Source organism: Lagopus leucura, unplaced genomic scaffold, assembly GCF_019238085.1.
Source record: "Lagopus leucura isolate 7727_CA_CO unplaced genomic scaffold, USGS_WTPT01 Super-Scaffold_100012, whole genome shotgun sequence".
Lineage (NCBI taxonomy): Eukaryota > Metazoa > Chordata > Aves > Galliformes > Phasianidae > Lagopus > Lagopus leucura.
The window spans coordinates 10611226-10632929 of NW_024962267.1; the positions used below are offsets into that span (position 1 = coordinate 10611226).

Consider the following 21704-nt stretch of genomic DNA (forward strand, 5'->3'; position numbering starts at 1 on the left):
CCTTCCCTCTCAATTGACTTTTTCCCTGAGTAAACTCAGGCACTGGCATTTTATTTGCAAGCAAGGCCCTTCTTAATAATTTAAGAGGCAATCTTCAATTTGACAAGAAGCCAGGTGTGCACTTCATAAGCTGAAGAAGAACAATTTCAAGTCCTGTCTAAAGCCCTCAACTTTGTAGCACTAATATACATTACACCCAGATGCTTCCTTTTTTAATCTACAAATCCCAGTGCCATAACACACTTATCTTACCCTCTAGAATCTGAAGCTTCACTTTCACTCTAGACTGCATTCCTGTGACATTGTTCCAGGACCACATACACCTGTATTTTAACTTACAACATAGCATGAAGGCACTTCTCAGGACCAGAAAGGATGAAATCTAGCAGAACTCTTTCTCTAAGACTGTAAGTTATCCTAGAAAAAAGGTTCATTTTTCCTGATTTTCATTCACCTTTTATGAGGATTGCGGAGCAGCTCAGCCAGACAACGCAGATAATATGAGGATGGGACTGGAGATTTTTCTAGTGTAGACACATCCACCTTGCACTGACTCCAAAAGACATCTGCTACCTGGGGAATAGTGTCTTTCAAGGGCATTTTTGCATTAGAGATGATTTTCTTATCATTTCCATCTATTTCCAGACTAGTAAATTCTTGCTCATCTTCTGGCACAATGTAGCTCTGAATAAAGAAAAGCTTTGGTTTTCCTCGGAGTTCAGGACATGAATCTGCCATAAAGTATTTCTTTATTTGCTCCAAAGGGAATCCAGTAGAGACGCGGTCTGTACAGAAGATGCTCTGAGCATTTCCACGGCTGACCAATATGCATATGAAGCTGTCACAACTCCTGTGCTTCTGTAACCTTGCAACTTCAAGCAATGTTTCACTCATGGTAGTCATATTTAAGTGCTTGTGACAATGAACATCATAGTCCAAGCCTCTGAAAGTCTCTTCCAACATGTCTGAAGAAAGAAGGATGTAATTAAGTCACAGTACCTCAGTCTGTCTTTAAGGGTTACAGAATTTATAATATTTCATTACAAGAAATAGGGTGTTTATCTCATCACACTAATTAAAAAAATCAGGAGTACTCGGTATTGATCAAACAGTACATGGCATACATCCTATGTGTATACTGTCTTTCAACATGATTTATGCACTTCCTGACAAAGGCATTATTTTGTAGCATGCAATTTTTTCCTAATTTCACAGACTTCAGCGTGCTTTCATTTAGAACCAGGATCCCAAGTTTCCAGGACTTAAAACATGAGGCAAGAGGGCATTAAAAAAATGCTTCACAGAGAAGATTCTTGATATGAAAAGGAATGTGCTGGATAGCAAGGGAAGTCTGTTTCAACTATTTAACTTTTCAAAATTACTCTGAATGTTTATTAGAGAAGTATATAATCCAGAGACTTGCTTTCACTAGTTAAAAGTGAATCTACTGCAGTCATTTATGCTTACTATTATACAAAATTACTTAAAAATTACTTAAAAGTGATAAGCTCCAGGTGGAGAACTGTGGCAAGCCAGAGGACAAAATGGCGTTTTCAGAAATAAAATGCTGAACAATATCCCAAAAATTAAAACTGTACACAGCCTATACATATCTGTTACCTGTATTAACTTTAGCTGCAGGAAAGCATGCTATGTTCTGAAAAAGTTGGGATGTTTATTAGTATAGAAGTGAAACCAGATCCATGTTGGTTAAGTCCACATGTATTTAAACATTCAGAGAACCAGCTTATTATTACTACAAATTATAACTGTAGCATTGTACCCTTAGTAGAAATAATGTATACATTGCCCACATGCAGTATCTGATAACTGTGACAGAAGATAACAAGTACCACTTCAATATAAAACGCCTTACAGTCCCAAGAAGCTAGGCTGTCCCCTGACTTCAGAAATTTAACAATTCCTAATTAGCAAAGGCCAATTAGCAAAAGCTAATTTCAGAGGTAACCAGCAGCAAAGCAGGAGTTTCACTAGCCTCACCTCAAAAAGCACATAGTGAAAACAGATTTAATCAATTTAATCAACACAGGGTAGAAATACAGTCTGCACTATAGCGAGGTGATGAACAGCAGCTACATATAGGGTTCTGTTCCAGTCCACTTTGTTTGATTAAATTTTGTACAATATTTCAAATACTCAAGACTTGCTTGTTTGTAAGTAGAAAGCAAAGTATCCTTTATTTTAGACAATAAAATATGCTCTGAAAATTCAAGGTGGAAGACATGAACAATTCAAAAGGTGCTTTTACACAGGAGTAGCTCAGCACCATTCAGAAGTCATATACTTGATGAAGCACTTCATCCATTAGAGGGCAGTAGTGCCTACGCAAAATGACAGTTACAGCAACAGGAGAGCTCTTAGAATTTCTTCATCTCACTAGCATGTGTGTAAACAAAGATACAAAACTTGGTAGCACCTTAGATCATACACACAAATTAAGTGTCACGATTAAAAATAATAAACCCAAACTATTGGAGCTGATACTATTGCTTAAAAATGAATCAGAACTTACACATGGCAAGTTTGAGATACAGCATTTTCACTTTGAGGCAAGATAAAACAAGAGATTATATGCAGCATCCTAGAGCAGCAATAATTCCTCAACAAACCACCAGTGACTTTTAAGGAGTTTCCTTTCCTACATAAAAAATTACCCTTCTCTTCCTCTGTTTACAACACAAGAATAAATCCTGACTTTCAAATGGAAATGAAAAAGTTAAGAGCAGCCAATTACTGCTTGAATAACAACAAAAGCAACTTCAGTTTGAACTTTATCAGCATCTGATGAATCCACATTGTTTGTACCGAGCATTTTTAATCATTGTGATACTTGATCTTGCAGCATTTATCACTGATTCAGCTTCCTCATATTAAATGTTGGGATAGCTGCAGACTCAAATGCATGCCACAGATGTAATTCCTAACTTCCTCCTTGTCTTTTTCTCTCTCTTTGGTATCTTCAGACTTCACAAGTCTGTCGGCACGAGAACTCTCAAGTAGTCAACACATTTCTAAAACATTCCCTGAAATAATGTCATATGCCCTGCACCTCTCCTAAACAGTAATCTACATCAGTGCAAGTCTTGCTTTCTATCATGTTAAAATGCTTGTTTTAATGCTGATAACTTTAGAAATCTGAGGCATAAACATGGCTTAATTCCTTCTGTGTGCTATACAGATGAATGGAGACAGAGGCACACTAAGACTTGCTTTGGGTACTTTTGGCACAACAGCAGAAAATCCATAATTTGCGCGTAAATCTGCTGAAAACATAATCCATTTGTATTCTTTCAAATCAGCAGGATTTTCTTATTCATATTTCCTGTTCTTGTGCAAATACTGAAGTGCTTACATGAGCACAAGAACAGCACATCGTAAGTTTTGTGCATGTATTTGTATTTCATTGTAATATTAAGGGGGTCTACACTGCCAGTAAAAAAGATCTGTGCCTTGAAATGATGAGTAAATCTAAATTTATGCACCTCTGATTGTGAACTGACATAGTAGTTCCTTCTTTATTACCGGTTTTCTGAAGTATACGTGCCTTCCATCAAAAAGTCTGTTTGTTCACTAAAGCTACCGTAAAAGAGAGAAGAAAGCAGAAATGAAGAAGTAGGCCTCCTCACAGAGCAGAATTTACTTGTTTATTTAAAGTCTCAAAAGCCCTTGCCCTGACCCTGTCCTTCCCATCTTGGCAGGCTCTGTTTTCTTGGGGCAAAGTTGGCATAACACTTTTTGAGTAGAAATGATGTACATTAGATCAAAGAACTTAGTTTCTATACACAGTAAATGCATTTTTGGGGGCTTTTTAAAATTTATTTAATTTTGCTACAAAAGTAGTTCATAAATTTTCTGCTTATCCCAGCAAGACAGATTCCAAAGGATGTTTTCCAGTCGCATGTGAGTTCAGTGTTTTCCCTGTCCTTCATCCACACCTGGCAGGATCCTGAATTAGTTTCAGTTTCTTGTACCCAAGTGGCAAACTGCATTGTTTTATACTATTTACCTAAAATATTATCAAGCAGACAGCAAGGTTTTACTTTGTGTCTGTGCTCTGCACTCACTTCTCTTCACTAACTGCATCAATAATTGATCTGTCTGCTAATGGTCCCTATAAAAAAGGAAAGAGATATCTCACTGATCTTCTCCTATATCTCCCAGCCTAATAAAAATTGGCTGCAAACATTCTATTTTAATTTTAGCCCATGTGTTCCAATGATTTTTTCTTGGGTGGTAGGAAGGGTGGGATTGTTTTTTTTTCCTCTGTTTTTTTTTTTTTTTTTTTTTTTTTTTTTTGCTTACGTAAAGACTGTATTTTTGGATTCTTATTTTTGATGAGGAGATCAGAAAAATTCACATTTTAACCACAGGACTTGTTACTTTGAATTCTAGGTAGTATTTTTTTTTAAACAAAGGACCATTTGCTTTCAGCAATTCAAAATCAGTGGTGTCCAATATTTTTACACTTCTGGTCTGTAACAGATTCATTTTTATGGAATGGTGGCAATGTTTTCTTTGCCATCTCTGCCAATAATCTACTGCGCAGCTGTAGCATAAATACTCTGTTGGTCTCCCTGGATGTAATTTCCTTCCCCCTGACATCAGCCTTTCCCCTTTTAAGTTCTTTCACACAGAGTCTCAGGTTGGCCCTCCCAACTTCTTTCTTTAGACAATTAACTGTAATTGACAGAAAGCTGACTAAGACAATATGACTCTAGTTTGGTTGGAAAATATGCATCATATTCTTTATGTTCTAATTACCTGAAGAAAAAAAAAAAAAAAACCCAACAAACCAATAAGAAAAGGAGCTTTAATTTCCAGAGACTTACCTGTGTCATTACCAATACAGTCTATAATCAGGCATACCCCCAAAGGGTGACTTTGCATTCTGTACACATGAGGAAACTGAAAGATAAATACCAAATTGTTATGTCATTCTCTTATCTTACAGACTTGATTCTTTTGTCCAGTTTAATCACTTCAGCCCTTTTAATCATATTCTGTTGCTTTTCCATTGAGTGACTAGTAGAAGCATATCTTCTGGAATTCAATATGTTTTCACCTGTGTAACAAAACTTCAGGACACATGGATTCACAATTTTTTTTCCTTATTTCCTGTATGGCCTTAACTTTCATCTGCTGTTATTCTATCGTATTACATTAATGATCCGTAAACTAAGACTGGACCAGGAATGGGAGAAGGAAGTTTGAGAGTGGAGATGGGATAGAGAAGCTTTTTAAAGACCTGACCCATGAGCACAGCAATCCTGTGTTTTTTCCTGAAGTGTGACTGCTAACATGATGTTGGGAACTTTAAGTTTCACACTGTCAGCATAAGTCGATAATGTCTGTGATTTGTAGGGATGCAGTGGACTCTGCTTATCAAGACAACATTCATTTTCTCATTTAGTACAACAGTGTAAAGCCCCTTCATCCAATAATCTGCAATGACTCTGCACAATCCCCTGTTCCTTTAATGACCAAAGGAACAATTTGCTATAGGCAATTCTCTATACGTTTAATTTACATTAGAACTGCATAGAGCAATTCACAGAATCTATTTATTGCTGATGAAGCTATGAATGTACATACAGTTCTTGTTGCGTGCAGCTAAAGGAAATGTTAAAACAAAACCTAAGGAAAACTAAGGCAAATACCTACTTTTTTTTTTTTAAACTTACATGTATACATGCATCATAAGTGCTAAAGCACTTACCTTATGTGATGCTGGTCCCGATTCTTGAATAGACATGTGGACTGGTTCTTCTGTGGTTAAAGCATACAGAAGTAATCTCAGTGTGTAGGTATTGGTGCTATTTCTTTGACAGCAACACAGATAAAAAAGAACCTATATAGTTTGGTCAAGTTCTCTCTCACCTAGTCCTCCTAGTTCCTATGTGTATTACTGAAGGAGAAAATAAAAATGCTCATGCTAAAATGTTATTTGGATTGCACTCCACATTACTTATGATTAGAAAAGGAAAACAGCACAACAATAAGCAATAAAAACAATCTCTCCCCTACTCTGAGAGAATTCAGTCAGCTAGTCTCTTTAAAACCATCGTATTTGAGAGGTATTGTGAGTTTCCAAAAAGAATACAGCACACACAGTGAGAACCTGGTACTCACTGGCCTGGTGGAGGATCCACAATCAAACTGATGCAAAAACTTCCTAGTCAAGACCTAATGGGAATAGATGCACTACACTGCTCTCCAGAGCTGGATAGTTATCCTATTTCACTATTTTATTAATATTTATTCTATTTAAAAGTTGTCTGACTGGAAGGCACCAGCAGTTCCAAGAAAGTTTGAAGCTCTGGCAATACAAGCCAAACAAATAATAAGACAAGGCTCAGTTTTCAGCGGTACCAAATACTCTCTGCTCCTGTGACATTAAACAGGCTTAGCCATAAACACGGCCATCAAAAAATTGTTCTTTCAATAAATGAAATTCATGGTACAGCTCTAACCCAGCCAATCTTTAGACAGCAAATATTAGATAAAATTTTCTTACCTTGAAAGAAGATTTCTCCATTTTGTGATTTTTCTTTGTTCACATTCTGAAACTAAAATGAAGAAAAGTCTATTTTCCCTTTCTCTTTCAAAACTAGTAATCATGCTTTAAAAATACCATGTGATAATACTTCTTTTCCTCAACAAAAAGATTACATCTTTTGAATTCAAACCTATCCAACTACTTAGAATTTTAAAACAATAATTAAAAAAAGAGAAAAACTCTTTCCTCCCCAAAAAGTAATCAGTTTTCCAAGAACAACAAAGGAAAGCTTATTTCCTATGCTAGTAAAAGAAAAAGTCTCTCTAAAGATACAAGTATTGTTACCTATACAAAGGTAAGTAGAAACTTTCATAAAATTCAAAAGGAAGTTAAAACAATATTATCACAATATGGAAAGTCAGTACAAATTCTTTCCCATTAGTAGTTTGGAAAACAAGCCTGTTGCTTTGTTCATAAGAGCTAATTGTGGTGTTCTGTACGTAAGCTTGATAGATATTTATTAAATACATATCAGAAAACATCTCTACGCAAGATTAAAGATTTCAAGAAAGGTCAGTATTATTACAACATCAGACCTAAGTCAAACATAAACAATGTTGCACACAATAGGGTTTGACTGGAAGTAACTGAGTGGGTGACTTTTGACATATTGAGAGACCTCAGTTAAAATCAGATTAAAATAAACACAAGTGAAGAAAACAGCTGAAGCAAGCCACAACTTTTTGCTTCTAAGGTTTAAAAGCTATTTTCCATGTGTTCTGCAAAGTCCACAGATATAAGAAGAACACTGTGTTTTGCAAAAAACACTCAAAACCTTCCACTCCCCAGAATAGTAGAAAAACACTTTTAAGAGAAAGGATTTTATATTCTTCATTAATAAGAAAAAAAATATATACATAAAAATCACAGGAGCTACTGAAAGGAGACCTGACTGTCAGACAATTTCTATCAGGCCTCAGACATACTACATAACAGAAACAATAAATATAATCCAAACAGTATTCTTGTTACTAGCCATTTCTTACTCCTCAGGCTTTGCAAAGATGAATCCTCTTTCAATTTCTTGTAATATTTAGATATAAAGGATCTGTCTGAGTTACTATATACTTACCCCTGAATTGTAAGGAGGATCAATCAGACTGAGATTAGGGAGAGATGCCTGAAGGGCATTTACATACACAGGCTGAGAATGAACGGAGGACATGAAAGCTGAAAATTGAAAAGAAACACAGAGAAATATACTGTGATATAGGACCTGCTTGAAAAGACCAACTGCTTGGAGCATGCTAATACTCTGACTTGTCAATTCGTCTTTAACTAAAGACTGCATCGTATCCTTACTATCAAAACTAAGCAGTGCAAAAGTATTTTACCTTCTTGCTTATACTTCTCAATCTTCTTAATCAGGTCTATCCTGTGAATATTTCGGAAACAGTTTTCTATCAAATCCAGCTGATTTGGAGCCACCAAATTCAGTTTCTCCAGTTCAATAACCAGACGTAGAAAACTCTGTAACAGCAACAGAAAACCAAATTGTTACCATAGAATATCCTGGGTTCCTGAGTTCAATTTCTGTCTCCACACAAAACCACTTAAAAAACCCCAAACCATATTTCTGAAAGCACTGTCCAAACGCTTCATGAACTCTGGCAGCTGTTGCCATGACCACTGCCATGGGGAGTGTGTTCCAGTGCCCACCCACCATCCAGTGAACAACTTTCTCCTAACACGTAGCCTGAGCCTTCATCAACACAGCTTCATGCTGTTCTCTCAAGTCCTAACACATATCAGTCATTTGTTCTTTATCACTAAAAAACAGACTTGAAATAGTATGTTCAGGTGCTAAAGGTTGTATTTTCAGTAACTGGGCATGTTGTTGCTGAAACACTAAGAAGAGATTACCTGGAAAATATTAGAGGTCTTAGCATTATTATTATTATGGTGTGATAGACTTAAAAACAATTCAAAGGTTTTGAAGAAAATGCCTTGCATTTCGTTGTTACTACATAGCCAGCCACATGAAACATCACTTCATATGTCACAAAGCAGTAGATAAGAAAAGCTTTAGGAAATTTGCAGGATTTCTCCCCTCCTTTGGTTAAAATTAAAAATCCAAAAGAAGCCTTCAGTGTTCTGTGTGCAGAGTGGCCAAGCTTTTTGAATCCTCACTTTCTTTGGCACTTGGAAGAAATATTCAGAATGCAAATATACAAAGAATGACATTATTAAGAAAACCCTATTATTTTGTAAATGGAAGAGCACAAACATAAAAAGTGATCTTGTACATCAAGACATGTTTAATACTATCAGTGGTTTGAGATCCCGCAGATACGAATCTTCAGATCAGCAACACTGAAGAGAGGCTTTATTTTGTGTCTTCTGCCTGTGAGATTCACACCAACCCTGTTTGCTCCAGAAACTCTTCAGAGTTCTCTCCAACTATTTCTTTAGCTTCTTTTCTTGCATTAAAAACAAGAACATCAACAAAATAATGAAATACAAGCCACTTCTCCTTTCACACTTGACTTCTCCCTACTCCTGCCTTGCCATCCATTATGGTACAACCTCTTCTCCTCCTAGCCACCTCCCTTTTTACTTTAATCTCCTTGCTCTAGAGGAAAAGACAAGAATAAAAGTATTACCTTATCTTTTGCCATTTTCATTCGAGGAGCAAAATCTCTGAGTAGAAAAACAAGAGAACTCACTTCTTCTTTTTCCAGATTCTCATTAATCTCCACCATTAGTACCCTGAAATAAAATTGAGGCATTTTTAAAGGACTGGTTTTTAGCAAGATACTACCGTTGTTCAACTACCCAATTTTTCCCACATTCCAGTCTTCACACAACATTCCCAGTTCAACAACATAAAGAAACAACAACAACAAACACACACACACAACTACTCTGCTCTAATATCCAATTACAAAATACCTCATCATGCTTGTCAGCACCAGTATTTCTTCAGACTGACTGCTGGAGAAATAGTTTCCTTAATATTTCAGTACAGATTAAGAGAAAGAATACAAGACAGTATAACACACCTTTGACTTTTAACCTAATAGTGATAGGGTTTTTATTTCAGGGACACGTCACCACAGGAAAACCTTCCTTATGATTGTATGCACTTATTTCTGAAATCCCTTAGGGAAGATCACTCTGTTCTCTTAATTTAAGCTTCTTAAAGCTAAAGAAAAAAGAGCAGTAAGAGATAGGTCACCGGAGAAAAGCTACAATGAGGCTATGTGCCCAAAGCAAGCAAGAAAAGACAATCTATCTAATTAATGATACTTCTATAAAACATCATTTCTATCTGCTAATATAGAACTACACAATCATCACAGTTTTAATAAATTAAGATGAACAAACTCTTTGAAGATAGATGCTTCCAATGCCCTGACCGTCAAGAAGTCATTAAGGTTTATTTTAGGGATTAAACTTGACAATCTTTTCACTGTAACTCTTGCATGATATTCTTTTCTGTTTTTCTTTCACTCTCAAGACAAATTAAACAAACAATTTAAAAATTAAACAAAGAAAACACATATTTTGAAGAAAACACAAAACATTTCTGAAATAGATACCTGTAATCAGGGACAAGTCTGGGATTCCTGCTAAGGTTAGCTTCCACTGTTGTCTTCTCAGTCTTCAAGATCCTCCTCAGCAAATCAAACCTCTTAACTCTGTACAACAGCTCAGACAAACCAAGAAGAGATAGTTTATCCCTGTCATTCAAAGCCACCAAAAGCTCTCTAAGGCCAGCAGTAGCCAAGTCAGGGGCAAGGTCTCGGCACAGGAAAATCATCATCTCATCTTCTTCTTTATCCAATTCTTCTTCAATCTGGTGAATAAGGACAGCTGGTACTTGGCACTTGGTCATCACTTTCTCGGTGTCCCTTTAAAACTGCCAGCCTTCCTTCTTTTAAACAGGAGGCCAACATGACATGAAGTCTGTATCTGCTACAGCACGTCTCTGGCCTTCAGTTGTAACTATATCCATTTCGACGTAAGGAATTCTGTGGAAGAGGAATAATAGGTTCTAAATCTACTGCACAAGATCACAGCTAACTCTCCCATTTGTCATACCTCCCTTATAACTAAAATGCCAACTTAGTTTACATGGACCTCCTGTTCTGAAGGGGTTCTCCCAGATGTTCATTACAGAACAAGAAATCTTTGGTAGGTCATACTGATCAGAAAAAAATGGAAGTTCTTTTAAAGTAAAATTACCTTAATACAAGCCTGTGAATTCCATAGGAAGTGAAACAAGAGTCATCAGCTCGCTGATAAGAAGTCTGTATTTCAAGGGTTTCTGGTAATAAGAGATTAAGTTCCACTGCAATTGAAGTCTAAAGCCCTGATCTCTTTCCAGCAACCCACCACTCAGTCTCCTGCCCAAATGTCTGAAGACATTTTAAAGGAAGCATTTTGAGATTTAAGAGATAGTGTAACCACACACTGTAGACAAAACAGTGAAAACAACAACAAACTAAATACAGAAACACTTACCAGGTATCCATTTCAAAGTTTAAAAAAACCAAAACAACGTAGTTATTTTTACATATTAGTTACCTTCAAATTCAGGAACGTGTAGATTGCCTTATTTATTAGCACCACTTTAAGTGATTCCACTGAGTTACCAGGGTTTGAAGGGTTCCTCCCCCACACTCTCCACGGTCAAAGAACCGCTCAAAAGAAAAAATTCCAACCTTCAATATGCCAAGTAGTTAACTCTGAAGGCACAGATAAGCCACAGACCACCTCTTTTTTCACGTGATACCCATACTGAAAACTGAAAGAATTCAAAACTAGAAAGAAAAAAAACCCTCACGATTAACAAAGTAACTAGGGTGCTATGATCAATTTCCGTTGCCACTATGGAAATTCTATCTGTCCCTCTCTGATCCCCATTACGTACACTGGGAAAGATGAAATAAGCAATCTGAAGACAAATCTTAGCCCTTACAAGCAGTTCAGTTAATACACTGCATATGGTTTTGTGTAAACCACACTGTAAAACAAAACCCAATAGAGCATCAAAGACTAATACGTAGTAACACTGTAAGATCAGGGTAACATTTTTTTAAAATCAGTTTCAGCCCTGGAAGTCACATTCAACAACACATACTATGTCTGTGTGCTCAGCAACTAAGGAGAACTCATCTAAAAGCTTTTTTTGAAAATCAATTATCATTTCAGAGCTGTTTAAATGAAAAATAATTCTATACACTTAACTGACTTTACACAGAGAATTGTAAGAGTTGGATCAGAGTAAACCATAGGCTAAGATCTACTACTCACAAAAAGAGGAAATCAAATTCAAGTTCCTGTGGCAAAGTCTCTTTTTATCGACAGCTACCCTTGTGAACCATATTTTCTATGGAGTCAAAGACTGCAGTGGATTTTTCCTATACTTTATGACAACCACAACAGCAGGAAAAGACATCACTATTTAAAGAACAAAAAAAAAAAAAAGAAAAAAAAAATAAGAATAATAATCTTTCTGGTAACATGACTAAACTACTAGGGGATTTTAACACAAGCAGCTGCTATGACCCCAAGGTGCCACCTTCAGAAACAAAACAGAAGTTTCTGTTGTAAAGTATCATAAATTCACCACATTAGAAGAGCCAAGTATTACTTAGCTTAGAAACTCCTACACTTCTGTACCACCATGCAAATGAGACCAAATGCATTTGCAAAACTCAAAATGTCATCAAGACCACTTAAGCACATTTTCAGTAGCACGGAGTATTCAAAAGCACCTGACAGTAACAAGGCTGTGGATAACCTTTGCTTATCAGTCTCCTAAACAGTCAGCTCTACACGTACCACATACCACGTGCGTTCAACACATACTTCTAAGCACATAGAGATGGTGCATGATTATGGTACTCCTGCTACAGCACAGAACCAGGAAAAAGCAGCACTCAGATACAGTTCTGTTCTTCAGAACCCAAAAGAGACAGGCACAGTGTTCTTCTTCACATCACATCATTTGGGAACAAGCTGAAAAGTGTTTCCAACAAAAATGAACTGTGAAGACAAAATGAATGTACTTCTGAACATGCTGTTTCACACAAGGGTCTGCTTGGTACAACTGGAGAAGCACAGCTATAGTGGAAATGCTAAGTCATGGCCTGAAGCAGTGATTGAGCACCTGGTGGAAGGCAAGGCCAACCCAGGGAAGGTCAGGTGCACTCAGTGCAATGCAATGGAATGCACCTGAGTGACCGGAAGGAATGGAGCCAGGATCCATAAGCAGGAATTCCACTCCCATGAACTGTAATCTGTACTGTGCAGTGTCCTATCAGAGGAAAAGCATTTTTGCTGTTAACTTCTGATTTCCAAACTAGCATCAAGTATTATTTGTGAGATGTCTCACAGAAAAACAAACTTTTTTGTGAGACGGAATTTATTCCAGAAGGGGGAGACAGAAAATGCTCCCATAGGAAAGCACCCCCAGGTACTTACAGCCAGGATTTTCAAAAGCACTTGAGGAAGTGAAATGTGTGACTTAAATGCACTCCCTCCCTGAGGGTTCTCAGTGGGCAACGACTAAGAGCAACATGAAGATCTTCAGTATCTGAAACAGCATTTTTATCTTTACATCCAAAAACATGAGTTGAGAAAAAACCAGTATATCTTCTCAACACAGAAAACAAAAGTTCATAGTCATCAGAGTTAAAGCTGCCCCAGCAGGTTGTGTGCTCTTGTGCACATGTGATTTGCCAGCATTACCACAACAAAATACTGAGAATTTTTCTGTTCAGTGCAGTGTTAAATAAGAAAATATTTCAATGCAAAGCTTCTGGAACAGGAAGATGGTTAATTATTTCAAATAGCTCAAGTCTGACATCACCACTGACACTGAAAGGTCACATTTAGGGGTGGTAAATGAAAGACATGGCCTACACAGAGCACAAAAATAATTTTCCTTCCTTCTGTTAAAAGAGCTAGGAAACCCCCAGGCACAGTAAGGGAAAACAAGCCACGGAGGGGGCAGTTTTCTGTAAGTCTGGCTATTTTAGTTCACAATCACTCCAAATTTTCTCAGAAAAGGGGTTATTCTAATACTTGTAGTATCTCCAGAAATAAAACCATAAATTCTAGGACTCATCAGTCATCTTGTCTCCTAAAAAGGCTGAGAGAAAAACTCAAGGAGGTTAAGATCAAAGAGCACCTGAATACTAATTTCTGGTCTTCATTAACTTTCAAGCTTCCCTGAAAAAACGTAAGATTTTAAAGCTGATTTGACACCTACCGGTTAATTTCTCACCTACTGCATGGGAAACTACCTTTCTGACAATTCTATTTGCCTAAGCCTAGGCTGACCTGTGACTGTGCCAACAAAGTCCAAAAGATTTTTATTTTTTAGAATAAACATCTGAGAGTATAAGCAAGCATATTTACTCCTAAAAGCACAAGTCATTTCCATTTCACACCAAAGAAGCAGACAGAAACCCACCACTACATTAATCAGTTTCTCTGATGCTAACTTCATCATACTCCTATTTTTGAGCTTTTTCACGCTGTGAACAGTCCATACAGCATAGAACCAAAATCAAGGACACCTTTTTTTATGCAGCAAGTAACAGCATACTAGAAGTTCACACACAAGCACACGCAAGGCTATCGTAACTCCCCGTCAGCATTAACAAGAGGAGTCTGTACAAGGTTCAAACAATTTTACTCTTTGATACTTAACACCATGCCGAAACCTTTGCTCCTATGACTGCAATGCAGACGTTGTGCAACATTCAAATGTCTGTGTGATTAGCAAGGCAAATAGAATGCTGTACTAATCAGGATATGGTCGTATCTCAAGCCTTGCATTAAAAAAGCCTTTCAAAAGAGACGAAGAAACATTTCACGCTCTAAACTAGGTCTAAGCAAAGCCTGTCATTTTGGACAGCATTTGTTTCTTTAACATTTCGTAACTGTTTCTGCAGCAGCAAAAACAGGATATAACATCAGTGCCGTAGTTATTTGGAAAGTGCTCTTTGTTTCCTTCACATGATGAGCTCATGCAGAAGCCCCTTGCATTTCAGATCTGTGATATGACTTTGTTCAGCATTAAAAATTACTCAGCGTGCTTCCCAGCTTTCAAATTTCCCTGTAAAAGAACGGGCAGGGAAAGCAGAAGTCTCAGAAAGGACCTTTCACGCTTCTTGTTCCTCTGCCAGGCTTGAGTAACTTCCCACGTACGTTACCAGCGACCACACGAACTGCCATTTAAAGATGGCCAGAACCCCAGTTTTTCGCATCAAAACAAGTAAAGTTCGCTTTTACTCCAAGGAGTTTACGTAGACTTCCACTCCACTTTCTCACTAGTCACTTTAAATCACACACGGAAAAACCAAGCGAAAGGGCTCTCCAAATCTCCGAGGCAAACCCCGCCAGAGAAGGCAGTGTCGGGTTTCACGTCTCCCCGGCAGTGCGGGCAGCCGCGCACCCACATCCGGCTCAGTTCGGCCCGCTCCCGGACAGCCGGGCCGGGCCGGGCAGGGTCCGCTCTCGGAGCGCGCAGGGTGTGCGGAAAGCAGACACGGGGAAAGGAAGAGCGGGAGGTATAACGCACCCGAGCCCGCCGGGAAGGTATCGTCTACAGCAGCGTGGCCGGGTCCGGCGTGGGAACGGGCGAGGCTTCGAGCAGGGCGGTGAGGGACGCCCTTCTGTGTTTCAGAGAGTGACTTAAGTGCTTTTCCCTCATACTTCCCAAGGCTGCTGGAGACCTCAGCCGCCCCTGCGCGTGGGTAGCAGCAGTCGCTGTGCAAGGTCGAGATCCCTCTCGCTGAGGGACGAGGGCGGTGCTCTTGGTTGCCTTACCCTCCGTTATTCTCTGCCGCGCCACGTTCGTCAGCTCTTACGGTTTATCGTGACTCCGGCTGTTGGGTATTTCCGAGCGAGGCGAGGCAAGAACTACGCTTCTGGTTCCGTCATCTCCTTCAGGAGAGCGAACCGAACTGCGCAAACTCACCCAAGATGGCGGCGCGGCTTTACGAGAGGACGCGGCGCCTCCCGCCGGCCGCCGCGCGCGGCATGGCTACCGGCTCCTGGTAAATCTCCGGTGATGGAGATTTACCTTCGTGGTTCTTCGACCGTGAGGCTGGCAGGTAGGACTGCGCTCTCAGGAAAGCTTAGTGTATGATAAAGACTTTTATTTCGTATCTGTCATAGGAGTTGTCCTGTATAATATTTTTATATTGCACAATGTTGACAAAATATGTTCGTTGTAAATCAAGGCAGCAGCTAAGGGGTGAGGCCGAAATGCTGCCTGGCTATTCTGTCCCTCAATGATCCCACGGTGATTCATAAATTCAGGAACTGTACTGAAGCTAGTCCAGCTTGACAGCTGATGTGCCTAATATGCCTATGTAAAATTGTGGTTGTCTATGATAAACTCTCGATAAACCAAATGGTCCCTTAAAAAAAGGTACTGAAGAACACGTTAGTTTGTTTCTTTGTATTTTACAATCTTTCTGCCCAATTAAACTAAGCAGCACACCAATGTTATGCATTCTGAAAATGTGCTTACTGTAACTTCTAAGTGTGCTTCCATCTGCTAGTGATAGGAAAAGAAAAATGTATCTCTTCAGCTGCTGTAAATCAGAGTAGAATCAGTTGAGTTGGAAGGGACCTTTAAAGGTTCATTTGCTTGTAATAGTCAATGAAGTGGCAGGACTGATGGTTTGAAAGATTTATCCCAAGGGACTTGCAGCAACCTCACTTCAGACTCAAGCATTCAACATAGAACAGAGACCAATAAAATGTGAACCTGTAGACTAGTATGAAAACAAGCTTTACCAACAAGAAACTAAAACCAAGAGCAACTATTGCTTAGAGTTTCCAGAAGCATTATGCAGTGTGGCAGGATGGCTGGGAGGCAGTGTGTGGGCACACGCATCAAGTATGGGCACAGCTGAAATGAGAAATGTGCATCCGAAGCTAAGATTCACTGATAGCACATGTAATGCTGGCTCTTAATAGTTAACTGAATTTTAGGTTGTTGTTCAGTAGAAATTTAACAGTTTAGTCTTAGGCCGATATAGAGGGAGACAAAAGTGAGCATTAGCTTTTGCAAATGTGTATGCTTTTTGGGAGTACCTAAGGGACAACATGGAAATTCTTGGTGCAGTGGATTTCACACAGTATGTTCTTGATTTGCCTTTTCACAGACTGATTGAACTGTGTGGAGATGTTTCAAAAAGACTTTAGGCAAAAAAAGGAGTTCAGTAAAGCTGTTGTGTGCCCTATGAACAGAGCTTTGAGCAATGTCATGCAGAGATGTAAAGCTCCACTGAACTCTACTGCTGCCCTCTCACATCAACAGATGGTTACTGGCTCTAAAAATAAAGGCCCATTGTAATTCCACTTTAAAATGTTGTGTACATATATGTTTTAAAGACACTTTTAAGCCATTTGGTAGGAGCTTCAATTTTATTTTAATAAACCTGCATCTGTGACATGGCTACCCCAAAAAACTTTCCACTTTATTCACAGTGGATGTACACTGTATAATTATCTACTGGTGTGTAGCATCAGTTTTGCTTTCTTTTTAGTGATAGGTACCCTATTATCTGAATTGAAAACTTAGTATAACTGCCTTTTTTTTTCCTTACTAAGGGCATAACAAAGATATAAAATAGGATATCCAGACAGTGCTAATTCCTAGCTCTGCAAAGGCTCTTTTTTTTACTATGTGTCCTCACCCCAGGCATCCAAAAAGCGCTCTAGGAAGAATAATGCAAAGAGAAATAATATATTTAAAAAATAGTATAAGAAAGCCGTATTAATGCAAAATTATAACTGGAATTGTATACCAGAAAAAAACAACTGTTCTCTATTTTCAGTTTATTTACACTCAAGTGTATTGGAGGTCATACTAAGATAAGGTACAGCTATTGCTGAATGAAATGTACACTACTTTGCTTAGTAAATGTGGTAGAAACATGAGTTTTAATTTCTGGATGTTACAAAGAACAGATTATGTTGGTGCACAGTATCTGTAAGTTAGTGTATTCAATATGATTAAGCAAAAGGTTTGGTATTTTCACACACTTCTAGGCAGTTTTGGATACTTTTTAAAGCTTTAAGGTAGCATTTTTTTCTTACTGAAAGACAAAAGTGGATAAGTTATACTTTTAAAAAATAACTACTGCAGGATCCCTTACCTGCAAATAACAGCTATTAAATCTGTAAGGAGTAAAATAGAATTTTTTGCTCAAAAGCATCACACTTTCTCAATTTCATTCAGTAGGATGTTGGCAGGATTTGAAAGAGCGGGGCTGTTTCCCTTTAAAAGATGGTACAGCAAGCCCAAGAGTATATATATTCCTTGTTTTCCTTCCCTAGACCGAAGTCAGGGAAATAGCTCTGGCTTCTCGATCCTTTTACAAAAGTGTAATAGAAGCAAGGCAACACGCTTTTACCTGTGATAGACTTTAATATGCACATTATAAGCACAGTGGGCAGCAGGCTTTTGTACATTTTAGTAGTGAAAAGAACTGTTATATTTGATCTTCAGTGATGTCCTCCATTCTTCTTCGGGGGAAACAGGGCATACTCAATGCCAAGAGCAACGACAAAAGCTGCAAATCCCCACTTGAGTCCCCTGGTAAAGACTTCTGTTAAAGTGGCAGGTTTTGCATAGCCACCCATGTACCTCCAGGCTTCATTACTAAAAGGAAAAGAAAACCAAAAGAATAAAACAGGATCAATGGAGCCAGTGTGATAAACATGGCAAAAGGTCTTCGGAAAAATGTTGAGTTTTTTTCTGGATATGCAGTGAGATGGTTACATTTCTATCATGTAGGCATTCAAGTAACTGTAGCAGCTCTTAAGTCTTCATACCAGTACAGTTTACAGGAGATGCAAGTAACACTAATGTAGTATCAGACTCACTTCCTAAACTAGTTACACAATTCTTACATCTTCTGATTTTACTCTGAAACCATGATTGAAGAGTACTTGAGCAAAGTTCATATAGTTCATAATGGGGGGGGGGGGGGGGGGAGAACTATGTTAAGCAACATATCAATACTACTTTTGAAGCTCCTGCACTTACCGAGCCCATGGATCCCTGAGACCCCGTTTGGCCAACCTCCTTTGGACCTCCTCAAGTGGAGTACCCTCTATCTTCCACTGCCTGTAGTCGGGCAGTTCTGTTCGGCCATGGCCATGGCCATGTTCACCTCCATGCCCCATACCTACAACCAAAGATGAATTTCAGTTCTCAGGGAGCATCAGCTTATTCTCCAAACGCTCGGCTGTACCTATAACCAGTACAGGAAGAGCAAGGTGGTTACAAAAAGTACTCCAAAACAGTAATGTTGCACACAAAGCATTCTTCTGCTTTCTGATCAGTGCACCTTTGAAAAAAGTACTGGGAGACTTTATACTGCATTTCAGAAGCTGGTGATAAAGAAGCAAACTGTGCTAGATTTTTAAATTATTTTCCCATATATAACAACAGTTGGTATTTGGTCTGAAATCATACATGCTTACTTTAACGTGCCATATGTCTAAAGGCAAGAGTCTCCACATAAAACTATTTCCAAAGAAATAATAACATTATCTTATCTATGGAACAAAAAAAGAAATGGAATTTTTGCTAATAAAAAAAGACCATTAACACAGACCTTGAAATACACAGCATTAACATAACACAAACATTGCCCAGGAACAGAAGAATCTGTGTTATTAAACAACAGAAAATCACACGACGCAGGAAACTAAAATAATAATTCACCCAGGTTTGATATCATAGTGTTACACAAATATCTTTGATTAATAGTTTAAATACTCCACACTGTAGGTTTTGTTTTTTTTTTTTAATATGCCAACTAAGAAACCACATTACAAGTTTTTCCTCATCTTAAGCCAGTAAAATATCCCTAATTGCATATTTAGAATTTGAAAATAGTGATGTGGCTTGAGAAGTAGAGACAACTTCACAACTACAAGTCACTTATACAATGTAAAAAAAGTAATCTCAAGTTAGTGACCTATGTACACACCTTTATTGAATATTATTATGCTTAAACCAGCACCCTCAAATAACTGGAATTCAAAGACGTGAAAACCTGTGAATTACCCAATTTAACTGAACCTACGTTTACTCTCCACAGTTTACTATCAAATTAAAAAGAAAAACAACAGAGGATAATCTAAATGTAAATATAAAAGAGTAGTGCATTATGTTAGATGTTAAAATTCTTATGGAATGGTAGCCTGTTAAAAACATTAATGCACATACAAACATATTAAAAATGGCAAAATAACTAGCTTTAAAGCATCCATAATAGCATTGGACACTTTATAGGTGAGCATTATATCATTGACTCATAAAATTGTAATACATCCAGCAGAAGGATAATCAGCTAAACTTCTCTCTGACAAAGCAATCTTGTTTCCTTGTACAAGGCAAATAAGCTGGAAGCCGTTAAAAAACACATTTCTTAAAGCATTACCTTCATTTATGCTGTAAGAAAATGGGTCATTTTCTTTAAACAGTAGGCAAGAGGTTTTTTTTGTTTTGGTATTTGCCTAAAGAGCTGCTATTTCTTGCTGTCACTAATAATGTTTTAAAACATAAGTTCTAAAATTTCAGGATGCAGTAAGTTTAAAGTCCTTAAAATTATTCTACTGGATGCAGGTACTACTACATTTGGAATTGTGTTGAACATTAAGAGGTTTTAGGGTTGTAGAATCACCAAGGTTGGAAAAGTCCAACCATCCACTTATCTCCAATATTGCCCATTAAACCATGTCCAACATGTACAACATCTAAACATCTTTTCAACACCTCCAGGGTCAGTGACTCCACCACCTCCCTGCAGCCCATTGCAGGGCCTGACTGCTCTCTCAGAGAAGCATTTCCTAATCCCCAACCTGAATCTCCCCTGGCACAACTGAAGGCCATTCCCTCTAGTCCTACCACTACTTACATGGGAGAAGAGGCTGACCCCCACCTCAGCACAGCTTCCCTTCAGGCAGCTGTAGGGAGCGCAAAGGTCTCCCCTGGGCCTCTCCTTCTCCAGACCATTCTCCAGGGTTGCCTCTGAAAAAACCAACTCTGTACAACACTACAGCCTCTGTTTGTTTTGCTTATTTCTAGTGTAATTACAGTTTTGTTCAGCAACTGCTTTAAAAATCTTTATTTCCGCAGTGTAGTAAGACTTCTTTCAACATGAGTTTCCCATTTGAGCATGTATCTGGTAGCAAAGAGCAGCCCTTCATGCCCTAGTTTGTAGGAGAATTGTCTGCAATGAAACCGTGCCAAGGTGACAGCTTCAAAGCCTGCAGCTCTGTATGAGCCTTGGCTGTGGGGGCCCAAAGGGAGGGAGGAACATACCTGAACAAGATAACTAACACTGTTATTACCTGAAAAACACCTGCTCCTCAAATAAACAAATAAATAAGTTTTAAAAAGGAACACGCACCAAAAAAAACCAAAACAAAACAAAACAAAAACAACCATCTGTCTGTCTATAACCTTGCCACGCAAATCCACGACCTTGCTCTCCTATCAGTATTTCCCTCCCCACCGGCAGGGTTACGAGCAGCCCCCCACTGCCCCACGCACCGGCAGCGAGCCGCAGTGCGGCATAGCCGGATGCCCTCTGCCCCGAGAAGGGCCGCGGCCCAGGGTCGGTGCAAATGGCGGCCTAACGGAACGCGACGGGGCGGGCGGCACAGCAGGGCACGGCGCAGGGCAGCCCCGCTCTCCCCGACTGAGTGGGCTGGGCCTGCCTCCTCCCCGCACTCCCCGCTCCAGGCGCTTAGTACCTGCCCGCTCCGCGACCCTCCGCCAGGACACCGCGGCTGCCCGGAAGCGGAAGTCGGCGGACGGAGCCGCTAAAGGAAGCGCGGCTGGACACGAGCGTTCCGCGTAGCTTCTGTTCCGCTTTGTTCCCCCTCCCCCCCTCCCCCCCTCCCTCCCTCCCTCCCTCCCAACGCCACATGCAGGTGGAAACTCTGAGGCTTCTCTCAGACCCCCGGTTCCCGCAGTGCTGCCGCCGCGGAGATTCACCGAGGCAGCTCACGAGCACGCGACAGCACCACCGGCCCGAGCGCGGGTGAGGGGGGATGATCTAAGGACGAGGAAGCGGACGATTGGAGGAGCCAATCGGCGTGGGGCTTGTTAGGGCGGGAACGGCCCAATGGG

The 21704-nt window shown here is 39.2% G+C and overlaps 2 protein-coding genes across 12 annotated transcripts in view; both read right to left on the reverse strand.

Moving 5' to 3' along the window:
- CFLAR (CASP8 and FADD like apoptosis regulator) overlaps window positions 1–15528 on the reverse strand; it is a 20611-nt gene extending 5083 nt beyond the window's left edge. For 5 of the 9 annotated variants that reach the window (XR_006179578.1, XR_006179577.1, XR_006179576.1 and 2 more), the window contains exons 1-8: window positions 10120–10551; window positions 9181–9286; window positions 7912–8047; window positions 7650–7747; window positions 6536–6587; window positions 5738–5787; window positions 4851–4926; window positions 455–965 (exon numbers count right to left, since the gene is read on the reverse strand). Coding sequence is in view for 4 of the 9 variants with exons in the window: in XM_042874479.1 (XP_042730413.1) it covers window positions 455–965; window positions 4851–4926; window positions 5738–5787; window positions 6536–6587; window positions 7650–7747; window positions 7912–8047; window positions 9181–9286; window positions 10120–10415 (1325 nt within the window). In the remaining 5 variants the exon portion in view is untranslated. Of the gene's footprint in view, window positions 1–454; window positions 966–4850; window positions 4927–5737; window positions 5788–6535; window positions 6588–7649; window positions 7748–7911; window positions 8048–9180; window positions 9287–10119; window positions 10552–10765; window positions 12386–14694 lie in introns of those variants that run through there. The other 4 variants (XM_042874479.1, XM_042874476.1, XM_042874477.1 and 1 more) reach the window with 4 other exon arrangements.
- Window positions 15529–17961: 2433 nt separating this feature from the next.
- Window positions 17962–21650, reverse strand: NDUFB3 (NADH:ubiquinone oxidoreductase subunit B3). Of its 3 annotated transcripts, none has more exons than XM_042874487.1 (3): window positions 21570–21650; window positions 18603–18744; window positions 17962–18215 (listed from the first exon to the last, which is right to left on the reverse strand). In XM_042874487.1, exons 2-3 carry the CDS (start codon window positions 18740–18742, stop codon window positions 18059–18061), a joined length of 297 nt encoding a protein of 98 aa, XP_042730421.1. In that variant the 5' UTR covers window positions 18743–18744; window positions 21570–21650; the 3' UTR covers window positions 17962–18058. The 3 variants fall into 3 exon arrangements, with proteins under 3 accessions (XP_042730421.1, XP_042730419.1, XP_042730420.1); XM_042874485.1 differs by lacking the exon at window positions 21570–21650 and adding an exon at window positions 21326–21430; XM_042874486.1 differs by lacking the exon at window positions 21570–21650 and adding an exon at window positions 21326–21418 and having other exon boundaries at window positions 18603–18810.
- Between the last annotated feature and the right edge of the window lie 54 nt (window positions 21651–21704).